Source organism: Lampetra planeri, chromosome 10, assembly GCF_965212315.1.
Source record: "Lampetra planeri chromosome 10, kcLamPlan1.2.h2, whole genome shotgun sequence".
NCBI classification, from domain to species: Eukaryota; Metazoa; Chordata; class Hyperoartia; order Petromyzontiformes; family Petromyzontidae; genus Lampetra; species Lampetra planeri.
This window is the reverse complement of record NC_136116.1, coordinates 1,859,115-1,887,044: the sequence shown is the minus strand read 5'-3', so window position 1 is coordinate 1,887,044 and position 27,930 is coordinate 1,859,115. Positions and strand designations below refer to the sequence as shown.

Below are 27,930 nucleotides of genomic sequence, written 5' to 3'. Positions count from 1 at the left end.
GTGAGAGTGGAGGTGTGTGAGAGTGGAGGTGTGTGAGTGTGTGTGAGTGTGGAGGTGTGTGAGTGTGGAGGTGTGTGTAGAGTGGAGGTGTCTGAGAGTGGAGGTGTGTGAGTGTGGAGGTGTGTGAGTGTGGAGGTGTGTGAGTGTAGAGGTGTGTGAGAGTGGAGGTGTGTGAGTGTGGAGGTGTGTGAGAGTGGAGGTGTGTGAGTGTGTGTGTGTGGAGGTGTGTGAGTGTGGAGGTGTGTGAGAGTGGAGGTGTGTGAGTGTGGAGGTGTGCGAGTGTGGAGGTCTGTGAGTGTGGAGGTGTGTGAGAGTGGAGGTGTGTGAGTGTGGGTGTGTGAGAGTGAAGGTGTGTGAGATTTGAGGTGTATGAGTGTGGAGGTGTGTGAGTGTGGGTGTGTAAGAGTGGAGGTGTGTGGGTGTGTGAGAGTGTGTGTGTGAGTGTGTGGGTGTGTGAGAGTGGAGATGTGTGAGAGTGGAGGTGTGTGAGTGTGGAGGTGTGTGTGAGAGTGTGGAGGTGTGTGTAGAGTGGGGGGTGTGTGAGAGTGGAGGTGTGTGAGTGTGGAGGTGTGTGAGTGTCGAGGTGTGTGAGTGTGGAGGTGTGTGAGGGTGTAGGTGTGTGAGTGTGTGGGTGTGAGAGTGTGGAGGGGTGTGAGTGTGTGTGAGAGTGTGGAGGTCTGTGAGTGTGGAGGTGTGCGAGTGTGTGAGAGTGTGGGTGTATGAGAGTGGGCATGTGAGGATGTAGGGTGGGGGTGTGTGATAGTGTAGGTGTGTGTGAGAGTGGAGGTGTGTGACTGTGTTGGTGTGAGAGTGTGTTGGTTGTGTGAGTGTGTAGAGTGGGAGGTGTGTGAGTGTGGAGGTGTGAGAGTGGAGGAGTGTGTGTGTGTGTGTTGGTGTGTGAGAGTGTAGAGTGGGAGGTGTGTGAGAGTGGAGGTGTGTGAGTGTGTGGGTGTGTGAGTGTGAGAGTGGAGGTGTGTTTGAGTGTAGAGTGGGAGGTGTGTGAGTGTGAGAGTGTGTGGGTGTGTGAGAGTGGAGGGGTGTGTGAGTGTGAGAGTGGAGGGGTGTGAGAGTGTGTGGGTGTGTGAGTGTGAGAGTGGAGGTGTGTGAGTGTGTGGGTGTGTGGGTGTGTGAGAGTGGAGGGGTGTGTGAGTGTGAGAGTGGAGGGGTGTGAGAGTGTGTGGGTGTGTGAGTGTGAGAGTGTGTGAGCGTGAGAGTGTGTGGGTGTGAGTGTGAGAGTGTGTGGGTGTGTGAGTGTGAGAGTGTGTGGGTGTGTGAGTGTGAGAGTGGAGGTGTGTGTGAGTGGAGGTGTGTGAGTGTGTGGGTGTGAGAGTGTGTGGGTGTGTGAGCGTGAGAGTGTGTGGGTGTGTAAGTGTGAGAGTGTGTGGGTGTGTGAGTGTGAGAGTGTGTGGGTGTGTGAGTGTGAGAGTGTGTGGGTGTGTGAGTGTGAGAGTGTGTGGGTGTGTGAGTGTGAGAGTGGAGGTGTGTGTGAGTGGAGGTGTGTGAGTGTGTGGGTGTGAGAGTGTGAGAGTGTGTGGGTGTGTGAGTGTGAGAGTGTGTGGGTGTGTGAGTGTGAGAGTGGAGGTGTGTGTGAGTGTAGGTGTGTGAGTATGTGGGTGTGTGAGTGTGTGAGTGGAGGTGTGTGAGAGTGTAGAGTGGGAGGCGTGTGGGTGTGTGATGATGTGGAGTTCGTGGGCTGGGTGTCATCTCTCGTGCACGTGTCCGCGTCCCCGCCCTCTCGCCTCCTCCACGTGTGCACTTCCCCGCCCACTCCGAATAATTGGTCCTGTTCGCTCACTCGGCCAGGTGTGGACCAGCACAGAGGCATGGGGGGTGCTGGTCGAGGGGGGTGCTGGTCGAGGGGTGGGCTGTGGGTGTCGTGAGGTGGACCAGGGCGTGAGGGGGCGCTCCGTGCCGCGTGACGTTGGGCTGTTTGGTCTTCCGGGCTGCGGCACACCAGCACGGCACGGACTACTTCTGCCGCTGCTACCCACCGCTCTCGCTACACACGCCGACGGCGGACACACACCACACCACGCGCAACTAAGCTACGCTCATCATGCGCTCGGCGGTGGCGCCACTCAACTCCGACCCCACAGCACACGCGCCCGCGACTGCCGACTTGCCACTGCCACTGCCAACGCGCTCACTCGCAAACCCACCACTACTAACACACTAACCCACCACTACTAACACACTAACTAACCTACCACTACTGACACACCACCCACTCGTGCCGGTGGAGGTTCTCTGGAAGCGAGAAGAGTTCCTCGCCTCGTCGTCCCTCCTCGCCGGCGCCACGCGGGTGAGAGGGGGTCCGGGACCCCAGCGCGCCCCCCACCGCCCTAGGGGTTCGTGGAGTTCGACGAGGGGGCTGTACCCCCCCCCCTCAATGTTCGGGGTTGTGGCGGAGTTGACCCCCGGGCAGGGTGGGCTCGGATCGTGGCAGGCCGAGGTCGAATTCGCGTCTCGCGGCGCCTCCTTGGGAGGAGACGGAACCGACGGGTGAAGGTTGCCCGGGGCGAGGGTTCATCGTCTCGCTCATGGGCAGGCGAGTTGCCGCTGCGAGCAGGTGTCTCAGCCACCCCTGTGGCGAGCGTCGTGAACGAGTGACGCCCGAACGCGGCCCCCTTCACCCCCCCCCTTCACCCCCCCCCCCTTCACCCCCCCCCTTCACCCCCCCCCTTCACCCCCCCCCCTTCACCCCCCCCCTTCACCCCCCCCCCCGCCGCCGCCAGGGAGATGTCGCCAAGTTCCTTCTTTGCCCGGTCGGGGCTGCCCTTTGCTCCGTGGCCGAATCGGCTGTAATTGAGTGAGTGTTGCTGAAAATAGCAAATAGCCCTCCCCCCCCACTCCAAAACAACTAAACTGACCAGCGTGGTGAAGTATGGGCACAACCTTCATCGCTGAAAGTTGTCGCGAGGCATTCGTCCAGCGGTGGATCGATAAAGCGTTGTACCTTGAATTGCGTTACCCCAAAAAACTAAAATAACCCCGCAGTGTCCAGTTTCATGAAACACTTTCAGTGATGCTAAATGTCATTTCACGCGCCTCGACACTCAAACGATAAACTTGTGGGATTAATACTCCACTCTAGGCGTTTTCTGAAACAGTTCCTATTATCACTGTTACATTGTTTTTATAGCTTTATTTTGGTGATTTCGAAAACGTTTTGGATTAGCCATATTTGTTTGTTGTTGTACAAAGTTAGACTGATAACTTTAATCTAAATTGTCTTATGGTTGTTATTGTTTGACTTGCATCCCCCTGGGATTTTTGCACACAGCAATGATACACGGTGCTTTTTCTGGAAGACTTGGCTGCTTTTTCCTGGATTTTTCTGTTTGCCGGCAGTCACTTTAAGATGTTCCTTGTTCACGTTTTTGTTTGTTGCAGTTGCACCCGATTCAAGAGCCGAATGGCTCACAGGGCTATACCTAATAGATGAAACTGAACTGAAGTGGCCGCATCATCGCGAGGTTTCCAGGAAGCTCAGGCACGCCAGCAGAGCCTACAGTTTGAGAAGGATTGTAGTTGTTGGAGGAAGGTCGTGTTTGTTGGCTTGTGCTGGAATGATTGTGAGCCGAGGTGGTCAAGGGTAATTTAGTTCAATGACATGTAGCGTGATAGAACAGCACCTGGAATTAAGTTGGACATAAACAGATGATACGTCAATGCAGGGAAGCCAGTAATATTCAAATACTTTTGTAATGCAAAGTTAAAGACTTTGTTTTGAAATGCAAAATCCTTTATTAGCATTGTTTGTGCTGTGCTCACCCCACAGTCAAAACTAATCTTTAATCCCGTGTTCCACATACCCCCTGTTTGTCATTGTCTCCAGATGAGGGGTGTGGATAGCGGTGACGTGAATCCTGTCGCTTGAGACGCCTTCGTGTCCCCAGCACCCCACCGCACACACCACGTGCTCCACGTCGCACACACCACGCGCCGCACACGCTCCGCACACGCTCCACTTGGCTCGCGCAACTAACCAGACACTCCAAGCCACGCACACCTTCGACCGCACTCCACATCACGATCGCCGTTCACCAAACCGAACAACGAGCTTACGCTGACAGCAATTGGCTGCCGCACACCGGCACGCCACATTCCTACACCACGCGACGCACAGCCTCGGCATGCGTGCCCCGTCACGGCGGGGCTGGTCGTTGCTGGGCCGCGCGCTGGTGCTGCTGAGCCTCGTGTGGTTCGCCTACGTGCTGGTGCAGCTCGTGACGTCGAGCTCGCACGAGCAGAGCGAGCGAGCACAGCCCTTCGAGCCAGCGGAGAAGGGCGAGTCGCAGGAAGGTCCGTGCTCCGGCCGGGGACGGGCACATCACGACGCTCGCGTTTACGCCGTAGCCTAAAGAGCCCGTGCAGATTTAAGTGTGCGGACAAGAAACACATGCGTGGTAGGAGAGGGGCAAGCGGTTTGGAAAGGTCAGAAAATAAATTGTCAAAAAAGTGTTGTGGATGTGATAGGGAAAGGAAAGTTGTGCTGGGTGGAGGACATGCAGAATGGATTCGATTACAAAATTGTCATTCTCGTCATTGTGGAGAATGTAAGTAATGAATTAAAAATATATGATGGTATTTTTTACACATTCAGAGAGCCACATCGCTTACTGGGAGGGATATTTCTTTCAGCAGCAAGGATATATTGGGTTCATATTCAGTCACGAAAGCTTCAAATCTAGAATATATTGGGTTGCTGAGACAGGCATTGGAGTGGTAACCAGGGAAAGACCTAATTCCACATGGTGATGATAATGAGACTTAAGAGCAGCTGGGAGATTTAGCAGAAGGGAGCAGGCTATTGTGAGATGCGGTGGCTCCAATAGAGTTTGCTACAAATGACCTCTTGCTTCTTGTAGTTGTGGAGGAGGACCTGTCGCGACCACTGTACTCCAAGCCCCCTCCGGACGAGCGAGCGCTGGGCGAGTGGGCCAAGGCGGCCCGGCTCAACCTTCCCGAGGGCTCGTCCGAGCGCAAGCTGGAGGAGGAGAGCATCGAGCGCTACGCCCTCAACATCTACCTGAGCGACCGCATCTCTCTGCACCGCCACATCCCCGATGGCCGCATGTATGAGTAAGTGCTCCTCAATAACGTCTATGGGAATTAATGGAACGTCTTGCCGAGTCTCAAGAATCATAAAAATGATGGACCTTGGTTCTTCTGTTATGTATGCTTTTCATCCTGTGCAGTACATATGATTGTCACAGGAATGCCTTAGAGTTTGTTTTGTATAGTTTTGATGCCAATTACACACAATTTTGATACGTGAAGCTTTTAAGTGTGAAGGAAGCCATGTGCATGATGAGATAAGGAGAACTGGAGGGACTACATTGTTTTAAGTAGCTAAGGGGAACCTTTGGACAGGATGATATGGGGTAAGAATGTTTTCTTACATTGAGGGTGGCAATAATGAGACTAGGGTGGATGTCGTTGCTCACTCACAGGGGAGAAGATAAACGCTGTAAGCCTAGGATGCCTCCTTGGTTTAGGCAATTGCATTAAAGTGTTTTTCCAGTTAGAAGACTTCAGGAACAATGTTTTGTTACACCTCTACGTATTTATTAACAGTGAGCTTATGACAGTAAACATTGAAAGTGTGTTCACTTGCGGGCACAATGTTTGTAATCGGCATGCGGGAAGGCGAGAAAGGAACAAAAGCTGTTTGTTTTTTGGCTAAAGCGTCAACTGCTTGCCAAATTTCCCGCGCCTGCCGGGCGCCGGCAATACCGTAAACGTGGCCGCCCACAGGTGCAAGGCGCAGAAGTTTGACTACCGCCGCCTGCCCACCACGTCGGTGGTGATCGCCTTCTACAACGAGGCGTGGTCCACGCTGCTGCGCACGGTGCACAGCGTGCTCGAGAGCTCGCCCGCCGTGCTGCTGCGCGAGATCATCCTCGTCGATGACTTCAGCGACAGAGGTGCGCCGCGTTCGTCAAAGACGAAAGTTCGCACGCGCCGCTTTCGGCCGCGATGGTTTCCTTTTGGGGCTCGTTTTTGCACTCCACGTTGACCTTCGTCTTGCTGTCACATCGATCGGCTATTTTATTTTAATTTAAAAATTATTTAAGGACGTACGCCGGAGAGGTGGAGCAATGAAATCGGATTTTGTGCAGGTGCTTGATGGATTGTTGGGGGAGGCCTTCATCCATAAATCCCAGCCATTCTTAATCCACCAATTGATGAAAGCATCCCCACACCACATCAGTCGTGTGGGTGTTTTGGCCGTACACCAAGCCTCAGCATGCTGCTCAGTGTTGGTTCGTAAAGGGGGCAGAGGGAATCAAATTCTGGATGCTGGATTCAAATTTCAGAGTGATAGCCAGTGTACCACCACTCCACCCATTTACTTGATATTGCTTCCAGAAACATCGGAAATATATATTCTAAAAACAACCACAAGTGAGGCTGGATGGCTCAAGTTCAGAGCACCGAGAACCAATGGCACTGAGATCCTGGGTTCGAATTTGGGTAGTGACCATCAATAATTAAATCTGGTTCTCAGCTGTAGTGAAGTCATTGGTCTCAGCCTGATCATTATCGGTCACTGCACGAAAATACCCATTAAATAATGTTTGTTTTTCCGCTTAATTTGCTAAACTTCCAGGTATGGGTTTACAACAGGGTTCGTATAAAAGTGTTGCAGTCTTATTGTGTATAACAGGACACTTAAAGGGATCCCAAAATCAGTTCTGTGATATCTGTTTCCACAGGCCGTTATCGACTGTGGGGTAATGCGCTGCTCCGATAGAGTTCCAAATGGACGCTTCATCCCGTGACAGGATGCAGATTCGTGCACTCAGAATAAACTTGGGTAAAAAAAATTGCAGTGGTTAAAAACGAAATAATAGCAGCCACGTGGGGTAGTGTGGCGGTGTGGGGGAGGTGATCCCTTATGGGCCTGCACAACGGTACAGCAATAGCACGTTTGCTGCGGAGGGGACTGTGGCTACAAGGGATGGGAGCATTTTGGGCACTGGGCCAGTGCCTCTGGTTTCCTGAGCCCTTTTACCGGAACCCCTTGCAAAAACTCTTTCAGTTCAGTTTATTTTGAAGTACCCTGTGAGCTAAGAAGCTCGTAAGTCGCATTACTCCCAGTTGAGTGAACTAATGAAATGTTTTATCGGTGGGGAAAACTTTATTGTGCACGTTGGTAGCAGTGCAAAAAAATCCTAGATATTCTTTTTCGTAAACATTTCACGTTTAAATGGTGCCGTAAGGTCCCTTTTTCAACAAGTTCGTTCAGTTTATTATACTCCTTATCTGTAATTTATATATCAGCTCGCCACGCCTGACATGTAATAGACTAATCGTGATGAAGCATGGTTTTCGCAGCCAATATTATGATCGGAATTCCTTTTTGGATTGGCCCATGTAATGACCTGGCCATATTTTTGGTGTGCAACATTCCAGCACCTGACATAACCAAATAAATTGAATATTCACATGTACAACCAAATTTAGCAATGAGATACGATATTTCGCTTGAAACTGCATCAAGCATTCTCAAGTTAGATCATTACGTGGCCTCACCCAAAAACCACTTGCAGATGATGAATCGTGTTTCACGGTAAAACCGTGATGTGGCCGATCGTTTCGGGGCGCCACGGTGGCGAGATGTTAACTACCTCGCCTGGTATAAAAGAGGTCGTGGGTTCGATCCCGACCCTGACGCCTGTATATTTGGAGTTTAAATGTTCTCCATGTGGTCATATGGATTTTTCTCCGGATCCTTTGGTTTTTCCCTCCACATTTAGAAACACGTGTTTAGAGTATTTGGCTGTTATAAATGTCCACATGATAATCCACTTAGTTGAGCTATGATTTGTGGCCAGGTCTCTTCTGAAAAAGAGCGATATAGCTCGGTGGGCCTTACCTGGTAAAATAAACATAGTTATAAACATAGTACTTGCGTGCTTGTGCTCATTGTTGCACGAGCAGCTTACCTGAAGTCTCCGCTGGAGGACTACATCAGCACGCTGGAACGCGTGCGCCTGGTGCGCACGACACAGCGCGAGGGGCTGGTGCGTGCGCGCCTGCTGGGCGCCACCCACGCCACGGGCCAGGTGCTCACCTTCCTCGACTGTCACTGCGAGTGTGTGCCCGGCTGGATCGAGCCCCTGCTCCAGAGGTACCGCGCTTGCGCATCAAATTCACCATCGCACCGTCCGTCACCTTCCATGGACTCGCCCCTGCTGAAACCGCTCCCCTGTCATCTCACTCCACTCCTCCCTTAACATTATTCTACCTCTCTCTTCTCATCTCCCTCTACCCCACTCCATGCAATCTCCTGCCTCTCGTTTCTCATCTCACAGTATTCCCTGCTACGTATTCTTCCCTTCAACAAGTAATGGCTCCCTTTTGAAACATCCAAATCACCCTTCGCTTAGTGGGAGCTACTCATTCTGTGGGACTCACTTCCTCAAGCCGCCTGTGCTGTTTGCTCCCTGCCCCAGATTAAATTCATGCTCAAGGCTTTCTTTTTTCCTATGCCTATCCTTGGCTGCTTCTGTCTACAAATAAATATGCTGACTATTTCTGTACAGCACAACAGTAGCAACACAATGATTTATTCTTGTATCGAATCATTAATCTAAATCGTTCCAAATCATTCCCTGCCAAATTTTTTGACTGCTCTCTACCGATAAAATTCACCATCGAGTACAGATTGTGACCGTCCGTCAATAAACAATCACCATTCTCCATCGTCGGCGCCAACCCGACGTTTCCGCAGGATTTGGGAGAAGGAGACGGCGGTCGTTTGTCCCGTGATCGACACCATCGACTGGAACACGTTTGAGTTCTACATGCAGACGAGCGAGCCGGCCATCGGGGGCTTCGACTGGCGCCTCACCTTCCAGTGGCACGGCGTCCCCGAGCAAGAACGCTCGCGCCGTGCTTCCCGCATCGACCCCATCCAGTACGCGTCGCACAGTGCCACGCGGGCCCCCGCACGGCGCTAATGCCCGGCTTTCACTCTCCCTCCTGCACACTCGAGTGGAGGAATTTAATTCGGTATCATCATGGGACCTCCTTTGCCGGTACCAAAATATGAGAGTAGGTTTTCCCCTTTTTGCTGGCAACAAAACAGGTGTTAAGATGTTGAAAACACCAAACTGAAACCTTTTACAAGGAATCATGTCTTCATTAACCACAATACTTGTGGTCAGAATGCAAACAAAAAACATACTCTGATGCATATATATATTCATTAGAGTATGCCTGCTGTCTGATTTCAGAATTTCCGTCACTGGTTTAGGGCTGTCACCATGAGATCAGCAGTTACTCATTTGATTTTAATAACGCTTGTGTATATCTTAGTTGTTATGAAGCCCATGATGAAGAGCCAGGCAGATGAGTGCTCTCAACATCCACATCTTGTACGGCGTTCAGTAACAAACAGGCTGGTTGGAAACAACTACGTTCGAAAATGAGGTTATAGTTATTGAAGGTCATCGACATGAAGCAATCTTGCATAACAACACCCCACCTGCCCGTGGTGGGAAACTGGGCTGGTCGAGAGGCTGCTGGGCTTCAGGGTTCTCGCAGCGAGAGAACTGGAAAGCGGCCGGGACTCGCGGCCGTCGAGGCGGCGGCGCGCCACGTGTGCAGGGGGGGGGGGTGCAGGGGGGGGGCGGGTGTCGTCACGGAGCGTGGCCTCGGACGAGCCGCGAGGACGGCGTGCGTGCTGCCCCGACCCACGCCCGTCGCGCCCCCTACCGGCCACACAAAGCTCATTGTTTTGGGTTAATGGGTTTCCGTCACCGTGCTGCTTTAGGTGAACACGTCGGTCCCACGGCCTGAAACCCAACCCACACCACGCGCCGCACTGCAGCCCCAGCAGATGGGGGCACGTGGGACACGTGTGGCGTTTGCTTGAGAGCACTGAATGGCAGTGCTTGTATGCCGACGGGCAGTAACCATAGCTGTGTTTACCTTCCACATTTTCGCGTGTTTGTTCATGACCAGCTTTATTTAATTAACATTCTTTACAACACGGTATGTAAAGCGCTTAATATCGAGTGACCACTGTCCGCAAACGGAATGCCCATAGGCTGATGCGTGGCTGCATGATGGGAAGTAGAGGGCAGTGCAGCAAAATCCATCGTTGTACCGTACCTCTACGGTCCCACGTCGACGCTTCCCATCTTCACCCACCCGCACTGACCAGAGTGGTGAAGCGTGGTCAAATAACCCCCACAGCTCGCACGGTGTAGGGAGGCCTTCATCCCCCAGTGGATTGACAAAAGGGCTGCATGTGGGCACAGTGCTTGAGCGAATATGCATCAATGAGGTGTGAGGCACGATGTACATTCTATAGACACACCTAAGCAAGTTGCAAACGTATCGGCTGTCACCGTTGATGCAAAACGCATAAATATGCAATGTAAAATCCTTGAACCTTAGTGTGAAAAGCCATTGTTATATGTGGAAAATAATGTCTTTCATCCATACGTCACCACAGTGATCAATGCGTGTTGGTGAAAGGGGATCCAAGAAACAATTCAGATATCACTCACCAATGACGATAGCCATGGCTGGGTTCTCCATACAGTGTGCTAACCACTGCGACGCTGTACGAACGCATGTAACAACATGCTTTACGATTTTGTCCATGAGTTGGTATATGGCCTAGGGCTCTGCTTGTATTGTGTGCCTTACGATATCAATTCATTAAGCAGGCAAGGGATCGGCTCTCCCGTCGTGCCACCTGCCAGTACCCAGCTCACACCGGAGAAACAAATGATCCTTCATCGTGAACCAAACTCATCAAATCCCAGTTCCATTGCTACAGACCAGCCAGACAGTGTACCACCCTGTGGCTTCCATGCAATTGGGCCTTTTATGCCATTGGGTCTTACGATATGAACTAATGATGGGAGTTGTCCATCTCTTGTACCTCCCTCCCCGCCCCCTGGGCCCCTCCCGTAGGTCACCCACCATGGCCGGTGGTCTTTTTGCCGTGAGCAAGAAGTATTTTGATCACATTGGCACGTACGACCAGGGCATGGAGGTGTGGGGTGGTGAGAACCTGGAGCTTTCCTTCCGGGTAAGTCTACTGGGATGGCTCCGGTTGCAGAGCAGATAATTTATGGAGTGTTTCCACCCACCAAAAAAAAACTGCTTGAGCGCCTGGTCACACAGACTATCTTGTTACAAACCTAACAAAGGGAAATGTCTAGTTCTTGAATGTTTGGGGGTGTGTAAGTGGCTGAGTGTGTGTGTATGTATGCACAGTTGCTCAAGTGCGAGGATTGTTACTTTGACACAATTGCACTTTGGTAATTTTTTTTATTTTTAGCCGGTGTGGTGGTCATGACGCATATCTGTAATCTAGCGCTTTGGTGGCAATGGTTGGCGGATCGCGCAGATTTGTGAAACTCCCAAACCGACCCAATTGCAGTCACCTGAAAATGTCACTACAGCAGCTTGGTTCGTGAATCTGACTGTGCGGACCTCTAAGTAAACCTATGCATGGAGTTTATTTGGCCATTCATTGTCCTCCCACGTGCAAAATATTCCTTAAAAAGTAAGTTAACTGGATTGGCCAACCATCCCAAAGAAGGGCCCTCCTGAAATAGAGTCTTGAGACTCAGTGAAGGTTTTTCTGGATAAATGCAAATGGGAATTGATAATAGGGTTTCCCGAATTGTGGTACACAGACATGTTTGTGATTTCTCTTCTGTATGAGGACCTTGAGGGATATTTTGGCGACTGCACAATGCTGGTCACTGCTGGGTGGTGATGGAGGGGTGGGGAGAGCGGTAGTGCAATGGTTAGCGCATTGCGCTACAAATCTGGTGATCCGAGTTCGATTCCAGTTCACAGCCACCAACAGTGACAATTATCTGAACTGGTCCTGGGTCCTGGGCCTCCGCTAGATCGACTCAGCCTAAAAAGGAGTACCTGGTGTGATGTGTCATCATCGCCACTCGGGAAACAAAGGCGGTCGGGCACCGTGCTGGCCCTTTTTTCGAAAAGCACTTGTCTCAAGAGTTTGTTAAGGCTATAATGGGGATCCTTGGGGAATGTTAAACAACAATGGATTTTACTGCACAGCCCTCTACTGCCCTCGATGCCTAATACAAATAAGTCAGCCACCTAGGATATTATATAAATATAATGTTGAAAATTTTGTTGCAAATTTAACCTTGTCATCTGAAGGAAATGGAATCTGTCCATCCAAGCACTGCCCAGGCTCAAGCCTGCTTAACTTGCGAGATCTGACGAGACCAGTCGCATTGCAGGTTATTGGTCACGGGCAACCGCAGTAACATTGACCCGTTCAAACTCGAGCACGCTCACCGATGCCTCCTCGCCAGGTGTGGCAGTGCGGCGGCTCGCTGGAAGTGCACCCTTGCTCGCACGTGGGCCACGTGTTCCCCAAGAAGGCGCCGTACCCGCGGCCGCGATTCCTGCAAAACACGGTGCGCGCCGCCGAGGTCTGGATGGACTCCTACAAGGAGCACTTCTACAACCGCAACCCGCCTGGACGCAAGGTGCCGCCCCGCTCGTCCCGCTCGCCCCGCTCGCCCGGCTCGCCCCGCTCGCCCCATTCGCCCCGCTCGCTCCGCTCGCATCGCCTCGCCAGGCACCGGCTCGTTAACGCTCGGCACTTGCGGTTGCTACGCTCGTTAATGTGTGTGCGCGTGCGTGTATTTGTGCAGGAGAAGTATGGGGATCTCTCGGAGCGCAAGAGGCTGCGGGAGAAGCTGGGCTGCAAGAGCTTTGAGTGGTACCTGAAGACTATCTACCCAGACCTCCACGTGCCCGAGGATCGCCCTGGGTTCCACGGAGCTGTGAGACACACGCGAACACGCGCACGAACTAGTGCACACGTACTCGTGCACACGCGTTCACACTCGTGTTGTGTGCGTATGACGCATGTACTCGTGGACACACACACCCACGCACAGACTAGACCCCTTACAACAAGGCTGATCCGCCTTGTAGGATTTAACAGACTGTTGGGGCAAGAGCTGTCATCGTACACGAGTGATTTGCCAGAATCGTCGCTCGATGATGCTGGATGTAATTACCAGCGAAACAAAGTACTCAAATTGTAAATGTTGTGGATTTACTCTCCAACACACCAGTGGGCTGAAGTAGTAACTATTTGGCGTTTTATTTACGTGACAAATCCTTTACTAATTGGCTGTGTCGGGTGATGGAGGGTTACGACACATTTACACTTACGCGGTCTAACCCAAAAACTTTTATTATGAATAATATTAGTTACGAAAGCCTGTTTCGTGTTAAACAGGCTAGGTACAATCTTGATTTGAAGCTTTCGTGACTGCAGGAATCCATACTCTTTGGTTCTTTCGGTAAAGTCACGTAGGTAGAAAAATAATCAAATAAAATAAAACCAAAATAATATATCACGACGTTTCGATCGCAACACAAGCGGTCGTCCTCAGGCGGAAAAAATTAATCCAGCAGTTCCACTGCTGGATTATTTTTCTACCTACGTGACTTTACCGAAAGAACCAAACAGTTGGCTAGGTACACTTTGAGGCCATGTGAAGTGTCAAAGGCTCACTGTCAGGAGGTCACAGGACAGACCCAGGTGTTCCATGTTAAATGACTGAGATCACTATTATATGCACCACCTCTGCTCTTTTTTTGAGATCACCGACACCGGCACCTGTGGGGTTTGTCTAACCATAGAATTTGTGGGTTTCTCCAGATTCAAAACAAGGGGATTCAATCCGAGTGCATCGACTACAACGCTCCGGATAACAACCCCACGGGGGCCATGCTGTCGCTGTACCCCTGCCATGGCCAGGGCGGAAACCAGGTGAACCCTCTGCTGCTGAACCTGAGCCCCTCCCTACACTGAGTTGTTCTGACACGTCATATTAAGTCTTGGTTTCGGCAGACTCGCACTTCACATTCACCTGTTGTACAATTCACCTTTCGGTTAACACATGTGAAAATACATGTCGTAGGTAACCAGTTTTTTGGCCATGAAAGCTTTAATACATTACAACTGCCAGGGCAACTATTTCCTTTTCGTGTTTGGTTCTGCCTGGTTAAGCGAAATAATTATTTATAGTTTACAACCCTCAATCCGCTGATGGCTGAGATCCTCCCCAGGCCATGTTGGTCGTGGGAGTCGGCTCCTAACCGGTTCAAATATCACTGGTCACTGATGTTAGCCACGGCTAGGAATCAAACGCAGGGTCGCCAAATTCACGGTGCGGTGCGTGTAGCATTGTGCATTATGTGAATCAATCTGTGGGTGTGTGTTCAGCCTGGGGCGATGTTTCCCATTGTGTTTTACATCACAAAGTAAGGTTGGAGCTCTCCGTCCCTCAGTCGGGGCCCGTAGCACAGCGCTTGTGGCAGCACGCCACCGCTGCAGCAGCCCTGCACATGTTGAGTCGTTATGAAACGTGCCCCCCTTAATGTGAAATGCAGTGAAAGTGAGGAGAGCGTGGGGCCACGCCCTCACCCCCCCCCCATCACTCACACGTGCGACCTCTGCCCCCTCGCAGTTCTTCGAGTACACGACGCGCAAGGACCTGCGCTTCAACTCGGCCACGGAGCTGTGCGCTGAGGTGCGCGACGGGAAGCCGCAGGTGGCCATGCGCCACTGCCCGCCCGACAGTCAGAGCAACCCGCCCAGCGTGGTGTGGGACTTCCGCGAGGTGCGTCGCCGCTGGTTGGACGTTAACTTAGTCTCAAGCCGGGGAAGCGTGGGCCTTGCTGATCAAGCGTAGGTGGTCAATAATGACAATGGCGTGGTGCGTTCCCTGATGTCGCTCGTCCGACAGTAAAGTTAACTCAAAGTTCCGTTATCCCTTCCCTTCCGAAAGCTCATTTGTACGTATGAATGTTGACTTCTCTCACACCGTATGTAGCTAACCATGCTAATCAGAGTTGGGGGGAAGGACAACAAACTAAATGCAAAAAGCAGTTCTAAAGAAATTCGTTTTTAATTTAGATTTGAAAGTGCATAGCTCCAGTGGCTTCCTAAGCGCCATTTAGCGATAGTGGAGCCCGATTATTTTCTGCCATAGTTCTGTCTTTCGCCAGTATCATGGGTTCTCTCAGTCTCAATCCTTATCTTTTAGATGATCTATCCCTGTGTCTATCCGCCTGCTTTTCTCTGTCTTCCACTTACTCTTATTTCCTTCCACTTCTGTGTGGCATCGCCAAGCACTGGATCCTGTCTGGACTCATTCTCCTACTGTGTTGAATCCACTGTGCCCTTCTTTCCTCGACTTTGTCTAATTACGTTGCTCTCACTCCTGTTTCTCCAGGCTGAAGTCCTATATTATATTCTAACAATGGGCCTGTGCGCCAGAGTTGTTTGCGTGAGGTGTAAGGGTGTTTCTCTTCACGCTTTTCTAGCTCGTATCTAATCCATTGTGCTTCGTTGTGTGTGTTTGTGTCTGCCCGTGCCCATCTGCGTGTGTGTGCGCGTGCTTACGCTGTTCAGGATGGCACCGTGTACAACGCGCACAGAAACGTGTGCCTCACCGCATTCCGCAAACCGGACGGCCGGGCCGACGTCGAGATCAGGCCTTGCGTGCCGGATGACAAGAACCAGATGTGGACTTTCCAGTGACCCCTGCTCATTTGACCCCCACCTCACCCTCCCCTCCCAACCCTCCCCCGGACCCTCGCGCCCAAAGATTACCGCAAACGAGTGGGACCGGTGGTTAATGACGACCCACGTGTTCTCCCATGACCGCTCCACGAATGGGGTTATACCCATGGACAAGCCTGCGTTGGCGGGGGCAAGTGTTTACTGAGTGCAGGATCAAAATGTTCCACATTGGGGACCACCCTTTGTACCGCGGCGTTGGCGCGGACCGGTGTGAAGGGGTGCGTGCGACGATGCTCAAAGCTCTTCGTCGGCGCTGTAAATCTGCATCGCTCGTTACTTACCAAAGAAATTCCAAAGGTGGCCTTTATCAAAGAAGAGCATATTTATATCCCACCAATATATGCATATTTATGTATAGTATTTGTAAAGCGGAGGAGCGAATTTGTTTATCTTGTGGTAGTTGTGTAGATCCTTGTGTCGTTTTACTCGAAATTAATGTTTCGATCTTTGCAAGTGAAACTAAGGCACTGGAGATGAGTGGTGACCAAAGAGGCCACTGGCAATTCGCCTTGAGGGCCACTCAGCACAGCCTCATGACAGTCGGCCAGCTGTGCCATTACTAAAAAAAAAAACTTTTGTTCCAGCTCGTTTAGTTGGCGCAGATCCTTATGCAACGTTTGTATTTCCGCTTGCGCGAGTGCTAAACCGTGCCTAGGCCTGCACTTGTGTGGACAATACGCGGTCTCTTGCCGGCTGTGTCACCGAGTCATGCCGCCGTGGCTTCTGCAGGCACAAAGTGCTTTAACCTCAAACTGTTGGCGTGCCACGGCACCGTGTCCCGCGTGAGCAGCATTATAAGATCTCGCGGAGGTTCGTGCTTGTATCCGTTGATGGCAGAGCCTCTCCGCTGGCGAAAAAGCCACTCCCGTGCAGCCGAGCGTGCGTGCCACCGCCGCCACGATTTTTGCCAGAGAGGTCACATGGCTGAGTGGTGTCTTTTAATTTTGTGCGTCCGCTCACTACTTTAGCAACCGCGCATGTGGTCACGGCCGGTGAATGTGGACGGTTCTGCAACTAGTCATTGCTGCGCTCTCCTTCCTGTTGAAGCCTGGAGCGAGACACGGTCTTGTGTTCCGTTTGGACAGCACAAAGGACGATGGTCGCTGAACGATGAGCACCCAGAGTGTGACTCTCACAGTGACGTTTCCCTTTTACCTCACGCACTGCTCGGGATATGCGCGCAGATTGGGTACACAGTGGATATCGATGATCAGGGTCGTCCCTCGAAGGGCTTTCGGACTTAGTGGTGAATACTGTATTTGGTTCCCCCTGGGAGGGGGGGGGGAGTGCATGTGCCCCGCTGTGCTCCCAGAAGGAGGAGCACTCTGTGCAGGGCTCGGGGAGCGGTGACCGATTGCCGCGCCACAGAGGGACGGTGTGGCCGTGTTCCGAGCTCTCGATATTTACTCATTTTCTGTGTGTAGCGTTAGGAGCAAGGGGCGGTGATCTCGCTCGAACATTTTTTTTTATATATAATTATTATTTCTAGCAGTTGCATAGTGGGATTAAATCCACTTTAGTAGACGTTTAGGGATAATTATAGTTTAAGCGGATATCAAATTCCAACGCGATGATAATCGCAAATCTACCTTGTGTGCTTGGGAGGCAGGGCTATTGGTGGTCATGCTGTGTGGAGATACTGTTGGTGTGCTAGTCGTTTTTGGGGCTGTGGTTGAGTTTGGTGGTGGCGCTGCGGGTAGTTGCTTCAAACCCTTAAGTAAGACGGCTACCTCCTGCGAATGCCCCAGCTGTCTGCACACGGCTCTGTAATGAAAAGCCTTTAACCGTAACCTCTGCTGATACTGTACATTACCGGTTGGTAAGTGATTATACTGTGATCAGCGTGTCTATGTTTCTCTGGAGGTTTTAGTTTTTTTCTGCTGCGGATTTTTACGTGCATGTTTATTTTTTGTTACGTGTGCAAAAATGTCATTGCGTTGCCCGAAGAACGGCGCAAACAAAATCTTCGAGTTGTAAGTTAAAAATGGGGTGTGATCATCATTACCGTTGTTAGAATTGTAATGAATTTATACCTTTGCGTACGGGAGAAACTTGATTATTCTGCACATGCACCCTTCTGCAAACTGCGTGTTTACTGGTGTGGACTGAGCCCGTGTTTTGTCTTCTCGTTTTGACATTGGACTCCCGTGTTTCGAATTTTCCTCTTTTTTACGTTTGACCCCTTGTTTGACTTCCCATTTCGGTTTCTAATTTTGGCATTTGGCTTCGAATTTTGGAATTTTCCTTGTGTTGACCTTTGGCCTCTACTGTTGCCCCCACGTTTGACCCCTCACATGGCATCCCCCTCCTTGCCGCTCGTGCCACTGCAACGTCTCCGCTGCTGCACATGTCGACCTATTGCTGCTGCTGCTGCTGGTGGTCGACGGAGGCCCCATGATGTTTGTGGGCGAATTCTTGTGGAGCGTTGGAGCGCGTGACAACTGACCCCACTGGATGGGACGGGAGAGCAGCCACCGCATGGGCCAGGGAATTGGGTGTGTGGGTTGAAGTCGCACGCAGTCCCTTGGTCATTTAAATTTGGCATCGGTCGGCTAAACACAGCATTCACAATGTTCATTCGTGTAGTTTGTGAACGCAACATCGCGCATTTCTTTACAGTGGTGGGACACCATTGTGGGCCACGAGTCAAAGAAAGGACGCGTGGAATGGTGTTTTTATTCCGTTAAAATTCTAGTAAACAAACACTGCGTGAGCGAATTCAATACGTGCATACGTTCATCTGCTCGAGTCATTTATCACGTCCAGCACATGGCGGTGTGTCGATATAATTTTGAACGCCCGAGAAGCCCGCACCAGTGTGGGGGGGGGGGGGTGTCGTGTGTACGCACGTTCCACGTGTCTGCCGGTACACGCTGCTGACGGGGTGTCAGCGGCCCGTGCCCCATGCCCTCCAGCGGAGACGTCAAACGAGATGTCCCGTTTTGGTAGCGACGCTTGCCCTCTGCCGTGGGGGGGCGAGCGGCCGAGTGAGGCAGGAGCGCCCACGTCTCGCGCCGTGTGTGGGTGTCGGACTCCGTCTTGGTGAAAGTGCCTTCGTTGACAGCGAGTGGAGAGTCGGCCCACGCGGTGCTCGTGTTTCACTCTCGGTTTGCCCCTATGATTTGAACACACGAATACAGGATCGTGTTTTACGTTTGAATGCATTTGCACGTTGCGTCTTTGATTTTGTTTGTCTTTCTCCCCCGTAGGGTCTATTTGCGTCACTGTGTGCTCGTCCTTATTGCAACAGATGTGAGTGTGAGAAGGTGTGTGGTCTTGAGTGTGAGCAGGTGTGTGGTCTGAGTGTGAGAAGGTGTGTGGTCTTGAGTGTGAGCAGGTGTGTGGTCTGAGTGTGAGAAGGTGTGTGGTCTTGAGTGTGAGTAGGTGTGTGGTCTTGAGTGTGAGCAGGTGTGTGGTCTTGAGTGTGAGCAGGTGTGTGGTCTTGAGTGTGGGCAGGTGTGTGGTCTTGAGTGTGAGCAGGTGTGTGGTCTTGAGTGTGAGCAGGTGTGTGGTCTTGAGTGTGAGCAGGTGTGTGGTCTTGAGTGTGAGCAGGTGTGTGGTCTTGAGTGTGGGCAGGTGTGTGGTCTTGAGTGTGGGCAGGTGTGTGGTCTTGAGTGTGAGCAGGTGTGTGGTCTTGAGTGTGGGCAGGTGTATAGTTTGGGTGTTTGGCAAGTGTGATTGTGGGCTAATGGCGCGAGTGTGAGGCAGATGTGGCGTGTGGGTAGCTGTGTGTGCAAGTAAGACTTGCGAGGTGTGAGTATTAGACGGTGTGCCTGTGTGTTAGTAGAGAGTATTGAGCAGGTTTGAGTATTGTGCAAGTGTGGGGGCCCCAAGCAGGTGTGATTATAGACACTTGTGAGCTGTGTTCGGTGTGTGTGTGTGATACACAGGTGTGAGTGTTAGGTGTGTGAGTGTTACGTGTGTGTGAGTGTTAGGTGTGTGTGTTACGTGTGTGAGTGTTAGGTGTGTGAGTGTTAGGAGCGTGTGTGTGTGTGAGTGTTAGGAGCGTGTGAAACCCCATGCTGTAAGCCCCGCCTGTCTCCCCCTCCCATCTTCACTGCGCATTGCTCACCGCTGCGAGCACCAGGTGGCGACACTCCGTCTCGTGCTGAAGGGAACCCGACGTGGGCCAGGTATGGAACCGTCAACATTCTGCACGGCCTGACGATGATATGTGGCAGCACTTTTAGCCTCTCGTGAGCCAGGGCTCAGCCAACGCTGGCTCCGACTGAGTCACATTCCTCACCCCTGGGGGCCACGAGGACAGTGGATGAGCTCTGGCCACCTCACCAGGCCCGTGCCAGGCTGATTTGACGCTGCTGGGATATCGCCAGACCCGGTCTCCCGGGAGGCTGCGTGCATTTACTGGCGGGATCTCGCTGCCGACTTGACCTGGAGCCACGACACGTCCTTGGTGTCCAGAGACGAGCGTAACTGCTGTTGCGCATGCCTGCCTCTCCACTCTCACTTTACTCCTCACCACTCACTCTCCACTCGCCCCCTCACCACGCACTCTCCACACGAGTGGCTGATGCCTTCTCTTGAATTACCCCGATCATCATTCGCTCAGTCGGAGGTCTCTCATCCTTTGCCCCCCACCCTCCTCCACTGCCACCCGTGCTGTCGACTCCCTGTTCAGGGACAGGCTCAACACTTTCCTCGTCCGCCTATCATGGTCTTGGGATGCGGTGCATGTGGATTCCACGCAGTGAATTGCATTTCGCCTCCACGCGTGAAGGTGGTTCACACCATCTCGACTCTCTGAGTCCCGCGTCCGGGTATCCGTTGGGTATCCCCGCGTGACACGCAATGCTGGTTTGTTTATGTTTCGGGTCGGTCCGAAGACGTTTTTGAGGCTTGCTGGTCGGTGCATGTTCATCGCGGGTCACCCGCGGGTCACCTGCCGAGAATCATCCAATTCATAATTACTGCTTCAGCCCACACCGGTGGACTGAAGCGGTAATTAATTGGCGCGTAAAATTTTGATTTAAAGCTTTCGTGACTGCAGGGATTCATATTCTTGGTTCTTTCGGTAAAGTAACTTAGAAGGGAAATAATAAAATAATAGAAATAAAATTTTTTTACAATTTTTTTGTAAATAATATAAATATAAATTAACAAAACTTTTTTTAAATAATATAAATATAAAACAATACAATTTTTTTTTAATATTTATAATTATTTTATTATTTCCCTTCTACGTGACTTTACCGAAAGAACCAAGAATATGAATCCCTGCAGTCATGAAAGCTTTAAATAAAAATGTAACGTGCCAATTAATTACCGCTTCAGAATATAATTGGCGCGTTGTTTACGTGACAAACCTTACTGGCTGTCGGGTGATGGAGGGTTACGACACATTTACACTTACGCGATCGAACCCAAAAACCTTTATTATGAATAATATTGGTCGCGAAAGCCTGCTGCGTGTTCAGCTGAATCGTTGAATTACGTCTCGCTGGGAACTGGGTGGCGCGACATTTCGGTTCAAAGTTCGGCACCACAAACCGGGCCGGGCAATGGTGGCTATACACGTGGCAGCCGGTAATTCAGCATTGTAGAGGTGAGCGTTGGGTGGATCACCTCACAAATGTAGCGAAACTCCCTTACCGTGGGCCTGGCTTACCAGCAGAAGGCGGTAACAACAAATGTGGACTCCACCAACTCTGTCTAGCGATCTGTATGGGATAGAGTGTTGCCCCCTCGCATGCTTGAGTTTTATCTGGGTGCTTCAATTTGACCCCCTCCACCCCCTCATTAATTGGCTGACACATCTTAATGTTATCGAGGAGCGTAGAACTTGGGAAATTGTGGTAGCGCCGGCTCTGAATCGTCCCCTCGTCGAGAGTGAAATCGGTGTTTTTCGTGCTGATGGAGCCACGTGGTGGTCGCCAGCGAGCGTCCTGGGAGCTGGAGGGAGTCTCGGGCCTGGACGCCGGATGGATTCCTGATAACACTCACAATGTTTCAGATGCAAGCTGAAAGCAAGACAAATAGACGAGACCCTTTTCCTCAACAATTTAACAAGAAGAACTTGAAGTGTTAATCAGGAAGAACATTCTTCTTGCTTCTTTCGGTAAAGTCACGTAGAAGGGAAGTAATAAAATAATAAAAATAAAACAATAAAATAATTCTCACGACGTTTCGGCCACAACGCAAGCAGCCGTCCTCATGTGAAAACCAGGTCTGTCTGAAATGTCCATTTTGTTTATTTTTCAAGCGCCATAGTTATTGACGATTTATTTTAGTTATATTTTTGCTTCAAACAAGTATGTATTCGCATTACCTTGCCTAAAAACAGAAATATTTAGATTAATTGCTACATAGATGCATACGCACAGAGATTTTTGGGGCAAATGCCGTTAGTGAGCGCCTATGAAAGCCAAGACGGCACGCATGGGGGTGGATGTCCAGCACCACGCCCGGCCGCCTTTGTCTACCAATTTAAGGCTGAGTCGACCTAGGGAAGGCCCAATACCGGTTTAGATATTCGTCACTGATGTTGGCTGTGTGCAGAAATGGAACTGTTCATAGAAGCGTGCAAACCATGATGCTACCGCTTTGTACAACACACACGCGTACATCAACACAGGCATACACACACACATAGAGACACACAGATAAACACACAAAACAGCCACTATGCACTACCGTATTAGCAAAGTAAAGTGTGCCACGTGTGGTTCAATGTTTTCCAGACTTCATGTTTAGGAACAGATGCCTTTATGGAATAAAAAAAGATAGTGCTTGACACTGCGAGAATAATATATCACCCAGGCCTAATTTATTGAGTAAAAAATGTGCGTGTTCGGGTCGAGTTGCGGGTCCATTGAAAGCGAGTCGGCTTGCGGGTCGGGTCAGATGTTCGTGAGTCAAAGACTCGACCCGAAGCGCCGAGAGCCGGACTCGCGTCGCACTCGACGAAGCCCCCGTGGCGCTCGACAGCCGTGGCTGGAATGAGCCCCGATGCCTCGGAGTTAAGTGGCTTCACCCTTTAGTTCCATATCCCCCTCCTTTCATAATTCGACGCAGCTGCACCGCCTGCGCACTCCATAGCCACCCCACTCACAGGTGTTCCCGTGCAGAGGCACGGTGATGTGTGAGGATGTGGGGGGCAGCGAGGTGTGGAGTGATTGGAGAGGCGAGATGGGGGAGGAGGACGTGGGAGGGGGAGGAGGCGCAGCGCTTCGGCTGTGGCTGCTGCTCCACTCGATCCCGCGGATCCGCGCGTGCGGGGCCACTCTGCTCGCCTCTCTCGCCCCCTCACATCCTCTCCTCCCTCCCGCCTGCGTCCCACACTTCCTCCCCGCGCTCTCCTCCTCCTCCTTTCATCCCCCTCCTCCGTGCGCCCGCCCCGCCACCCCGTGACGCGCCGCGCTCGGAGTCTCCGCTCTCTCGCCCGGACCCCGGCTGCGTCTCCCGGGCCAGACCGACCCAACATGCGCGCACTGCCACTGCGACCATGGGCGCTGGCCGGGCGCTGAGCGCGCTGCTGCCGCCGCTGCTGCTGCTGCTTGTCGCCCGCCTCCTGCAGCTGCACCCAGCCCGCGCTCAAGGTGAGTGAAGCGACACACACTCCGGCTGCCTACGGCGCAGACCACGCGCAGAGCCTCCACCCCCCAACCCACAACGAGCACGGCGCATCCCCGCGCGCTTCCCTCTCCCTGCCGCGCCGCCCCGCGGCGACAGAGCGGCGGCAGCGGAGAGAGAGTCCTGGTGCAGTAGCATGCGGAGCAGCAGCAGCAGCATCAACACTGATTATCCAATACGTATTTATTTACCCAGGAAAATCACACTGAAGTCCCAATACTAGTTTGCCTGCATTCGGATGTTTGGCCAACACCAATTATATTTCATCTCGTAGCTGTGGCAGGAAACTCAGGAGACCCCGGAGGAAGTCCATACAGAATTTGTGAAGAACAGTGAGCTATATATACTGTGCAAACTGCACACGGCAAGGGCGCCCTAGTCGGAAATCGACCACAGGTCCTTCGTGCTGCGAGGCGCAAGTGTCACCACTGTGCCAGCCTGATGCCCAACAGCATCATCAGCCGTGGCCGCAGCAGCATCATACGCAGCATCATAACAATCCATTATCAGTCGCAGAATTATAATCAACAGCAGTATCAGCATCACAAGGGGACCGCATCTCGATCCTCCGAGGTTCGGCTGACTACACTCTCGGGGGTGAGTGGGGTTGCGGTGAGTAGAAGAGGGAACAGCAGGGAACGGAGGGGGCAGGGAGGGGGGCATGTCCCTGAGCATCCGCTCCCACTAATCCCCCCTCTCATTACGGGGCTCACGGCGTTTCCGCGGGGATTGGCGGAGGCTTGCGACTGCTCCTCGTGGGCAGCGACTTCTCCTCGTGGGCAGCGACGCGGGCTCCGTGTGCGTCGAGCCACGTGGGCGCGCAGTGCGGCCCCCACCTCCTCCACCTCCTCCTCGCCCGCCGTGACTCTCGCTATGACCTCCGCAGATGCCGCGTGCTGCTACCAGGCTCGGGAAAACCCCATCTGCCGGGAGGTGTGCGAGCAGGTCCGGTGATTATTATCAGCAGCAGCAGCATCATCACTGTTATCAGCAGCAGCATTCAATCACTATCGTCAATGATGATTATTTTTTATTGTGTCAACAGTACCTTTGTTAATTATCATCAGCAGCATCATGAATGTATTAGTAGCAGTAACAGCATCGTAATCGGCACAGCCAACATCATCATCATCAGCAGCATTCAATTACCATCATGAATAATTATTATCATCAATCATAAATAAGCAGCAATAAATTATTATCATTGCTATCATGAATAATAATCATCATCACCATCATCATCAGTAGCATCAATGTATCCATCATCATAGCAGCATTCAGCTCTTGTCATCATCATCCTCATCAGCAACAGCATTATTCATTCGTCATCATCAATTGCAGCAGCAGCCAATCCCTATCAGCAGCATCGATACAATCAGTTATTATTATGCCGTCCGCACATCAGCATGCGTGCAATCATTGCAGACATTGCCAAAATGCCCAGTAATTGTGCAATGCCTGAAACCGAAATGCAGCAGGCTTCGATTGTACCACAACTTCACCTCCAGCTTCAGCCAAGCGTGGCACTCGCTCCCAGTGTTGGCAGCGGATGCTTGTGCTCAGCGTGAACGCACGCCAGCTTTCGACTTTTGTCCGGTAAACACGAGGAATGCATCCCAATGTTGCTTGCCTTGTCCACCACAGCTCACGTCCACCAAGAGCGAGTCCAGGATGAAGCATCTGCTGCACAAGCTGCCCAGTTACTGCTCCGACGGCATGGTGAGGGAGCAGGCTCACGCGATCACGCACCGTACCAGAGGGGGTCCTGCCCCCCCCCCGCCCCCCCCGCCCCCCCGCCCCCCCCGGCTCTGCCTTGGGCAGAGCCCTGGAAATTTCTCCACGACAAATGAATCCCTGGGAGGAAGCGATGGTGAGGGGCGGTTGCGTCGGTGGCACTGGTAGCGATGGCATCTGACATCTGATGACCCCCTCCACCGCCTACACGGGCAGTTCACACTGCGAGGAGCGTGGCCAGGGGCTGAGCGAGGGACATTTCGCGCACGCGGGCAGAATTGCGTAAGCATCGGCGGCGCGGGTTCCTTGATGGATATTTGCGGAATAATTCCAGGATCTCGCATGGCTCGGCTGATCAAGTTCAGACCCGGCGAGCTCCTTTGAAGGCAGGGATTTGAACGTGTGTAATTATTGCCATCTGAGCGATCTGGGCAGCTCTGCTGGGCACGGAGTGGGGAGGGGAGTGGCTAGGGAAGTGGAGGGATTTGTGGGGAGGGATGCTTGGGGGAAGTGGAGGGCTTCTTAGGGAGAAAAGACGATGTTTTTGGGCTGCGGCCAGTGCTGGACCGTGCCAATGTGGTTATCAGGGCCCTGGTGCTTGTTGGCATACCGAGCCGCCACAGTTTGCAACACAGCCAAGTTTCACTCCTTGTGTAAGAGAGATGCAGTTCTAATGCAAAACATAACCCCGGAATCGTTTGACGTAACCGCGGTGCAATAATTGCGCGTTCGTCACAAATGAGTCAAACGCTTTTGAGGCTAAATCGGCGACCACGTGAGCATGCAGCGAAAATAGGAAAGTTGAGAGGCGAGGATTTTAAGTGTAGACTGTGAGCCTGAGCCCCTTCAGCGTGTGTTCACGTTTAGGGGTTTTTTGTTTTGTTTTTTTTGTTTGCCAAATGAAAAGAGAAGGGCCTTGCTCGGCGGAGCCTTGATCTTTTCACGGGACTGGTCAATGGGCCATTGAGGCGGGCGGGTTGACAAGGGGCCCCGCTGGGCGCCCGCCGCCCACACAAGCACGCCGTTGTTGGGCCAGGCCCCCGTGCGCCAGGGCCCCTCGGCCCTTCGGCCTCCTCCGCCTCTCCGCACTCTCGCACGTGCGCCGGGTCCCCGCGAGCGTGCGTCCTTCTCGCTCGCGAAGACGTCGTCCTGCGGTTGGACTCGACGCGAGCGGCCGGGCGGATGAGGAGGTACCGGCGTCCGTCTGCCACCGCGCAGCAAGAGTGTCGTTTATAGCGCGCGGGGTCGCCAATTATCAGCCAATGAGTCTGGCAATTAGCGGTGCGGGGTGACGTGCGCGGAGTGCAAATGTGCAATCTCGGTGCGAAACCATCCCTAGACCGACGTCTGCGAATCGTTTAAATGATTAATGGCAACAAAAGTGAGAGAAAAAAAAGCTCCCTTTTGCACTGCGTTTGTTTCAAAGGCACGCGTTTTGCTGAGCACGCATGGCTGTGGTTTACGAGCGCCTGGTCAACGGATATAAGGTTGGCGTGGAGGCGGCGGCGACTATAAATTTTAAAGTAACATGAGTGAGGCATTTGTGGATTCGGGGAACGGAACGCATGTTGCAATGGTTAGCACCATGTGAGTTGGCCAGAGTGGCCGTCTTGGTGTTGCACCACCCCCCCCCTCCATTGGCATCGCAGCGAGCTTGCACCCTGCAAGCTCGGTCCTCGCCCCACAGTGCGGCTCGTGGCCTGCGCTCCGGTAATTAGCATGCGAGTCACCTGATGTGGCCACATACGCAACCTCCAGTCGGCTCTCACTACCCTCCCTACCCCCCCCCTCATCTCTATTCCCATTCCTCCCTTCATCCGATGCCCGCTTCGTCTCGGCACATGGTAGCGCTTTTCTTTACCCCATCATGTGACTCGCACACGCGGGGGGCGAAACCGCAGCCGCCTCGTGTCGGAGCAGCCAGAGCCAGGATGGCTCTTTGGGAGGCGATTTAAAGCGGCCGCGCGGCACCGTGGACGCAGTGCGGGGGACCAATTCAGAATTCGGAGCCCTCGTGACTGCGTGGGTTCTCGCGGCGCGCGTGCCACGAAGCTCTCCGATGTATTTTCTTGTCGGCGGTCACGTCGGAGGTCTATGCAGATCTATACAGACGGCCCTTTGTCGATCCCTTGCCTGGCACAGGTCTGTGTCGGTTCGTGGGGATTGTTTGGCCATGCTTCTCCACGCCGGTCACTGCGAGTTTGATGAAGGGGCAGCCCAGAGGCAGGTTCAGATATTACTCGCCACTCACGTTAGCTGTGGCTGGTAATTGAACCCGGGTGTCTGTGTTCGCAGCGCGGTAAGCTAAAAAAACAATTCCACCGCTCCTCTCAGCACACACGTGCGAATCTGGACTCGTAGAAGCCAACAGCTTAACTCTACCCCCCCCCCCCGCAAAAAATGCAAAAGAACATTGGAATGTGGTGTGAATGAGATGCTTCATACTGTCGCCCACAGCCAGCATGCCACAATTCACACGGTTAGTTTAAAATGCCAAAAATATATTTTCGTAAGAAAGGAGGACCAACTTGTCACAATGTCCCTATCTTCTTCATCACACTGGATATTGATGCGGCTCGCAGCTGATTACAGCCCACGTGCCAAGGGGTGTCAGTGTCTGTTTTGACTGACAATAGTTCAGACAGACACATGGGCGCAGACATCACCGGGCAATTCCATTCCCAGTGACGAAATGTTTGGCTTTGCGGCAGAAAGCAGATGTTAATTAGCGAAGCTGAAGTCATCGTCTTGTATCACTAAAGAAGTCGGACCGATTTTTTTTTCAAAAGAAAGCCACAAATATTCTGTAGCGTTTATCTGTGGCTTTCTTCTTAACAGCTGTGAGAAAAAACGAACCAATCACCCTCCTTGCATCACATTCGCAGGTCCACACACACACGCTTGTGCACACACACACACCTGTCCATCACACACACACTTGTCCATCACACACACACTTGTCCATCACACACACACCT

General features: G+C 52.1%; 2 protein-coding genes across 3 annotated transcripts in view; both read left to right on the top strand.

Annotated features, from left to right (window-relative positions):
- Positions 1-1,878: 1,878 nt before the first annotated feature.
- On the top strand, positions 1,879-18,792 carry GALNT4 (polypeptide N-acetylgalactosaminyltransferase 4). 2 transcript variants are annotated; one of them, XM_078597884.1, is made up of 13 exons: positions 1,879-2,302; positions 3,839-4,012; positions 4,069-4,305; positions 4,872-5,085; positions 5,761-5,930; positions 7,951-8,140; positions 8,744-8,929; positions 10,942-11,059; positions 12,333-12,509; positions 12,678-12,809; positions 13,700-13,810; positions 14,511-14,663; positions 15,458-18,792. In XM_078597884.1, the coding sequence occupies exons 3-13, from the start codon at positions 4,137-4,139 to the stop codon at positions 15,584-15,586; spliced, it is 1,749 nt and encodes a 582-aa protein (XP_078454010.1). In that variant the 5' UTR covers positions 1,879-2,302; positions 3,839-4,012; positions 4,069-4,136; the 3' UTR covers positions 15,587-18,792. The 2 variants fall into 2 exon arrangements, with proteins under 2 accessions (XP_078454010.1, XP_078454008.1); XM_078597882.1 differs by having other exon boundaries at positions 3,839-4,305.
- Positions 18,793-22,826: 4,034 nt separating this feature from the next.
- Positions 22,827-27,930, top strand: part of LOC144720816 (reversion-inducing cysteine-rich protein with Kazal motifs-like) — a 48,035-nt gene continuing 42,931 nt past the window's right edge. Inside the window, exons 1-3 of the mRNA XM_078597881.1 lie at positions 22,827-23,184; positions 24,105-24,163; positions 24,863-24,937. Of these exons, the coding sequence (XP_078454007.1) occupies positions 23,091-23,184; positions 24,105-24,163; positions 24,863-24,937 (228 nt within the window). The 5' untranslated portion in view covers positions 22,827-23,090. The remainder of the gene's footprint in view (positions 23,185-24,104; positions 24,164-24,862; positions 24,938-27,930) is intronic.

Excerpts from the sequence above, each read along its gene's own strand:
- GALNT4 (XM_078597884.1), top strand. The coding sequence starts at position 4,137 with ATGCGTGCCCCGTCACGGCGGGGCTGGTCGTTGCTGGGCCGCGCGCTG. Across the intron at positions 8,141-8,743 it reads ATCGAGCCCCTGCTCCAGAG|GATTTGGGAGAAGGAGACGG; the intron begins GTACCGCGCTTG and ends ACGTTTCCGCAG. Across the intron at positions 8,930-10,941 it reads TCCCGCATCGACCCCATCCA|GTCACCCACCATGGCCGGTG; the intron begins GTACGCGTCGCA and ends CCCCTCCCGTAG.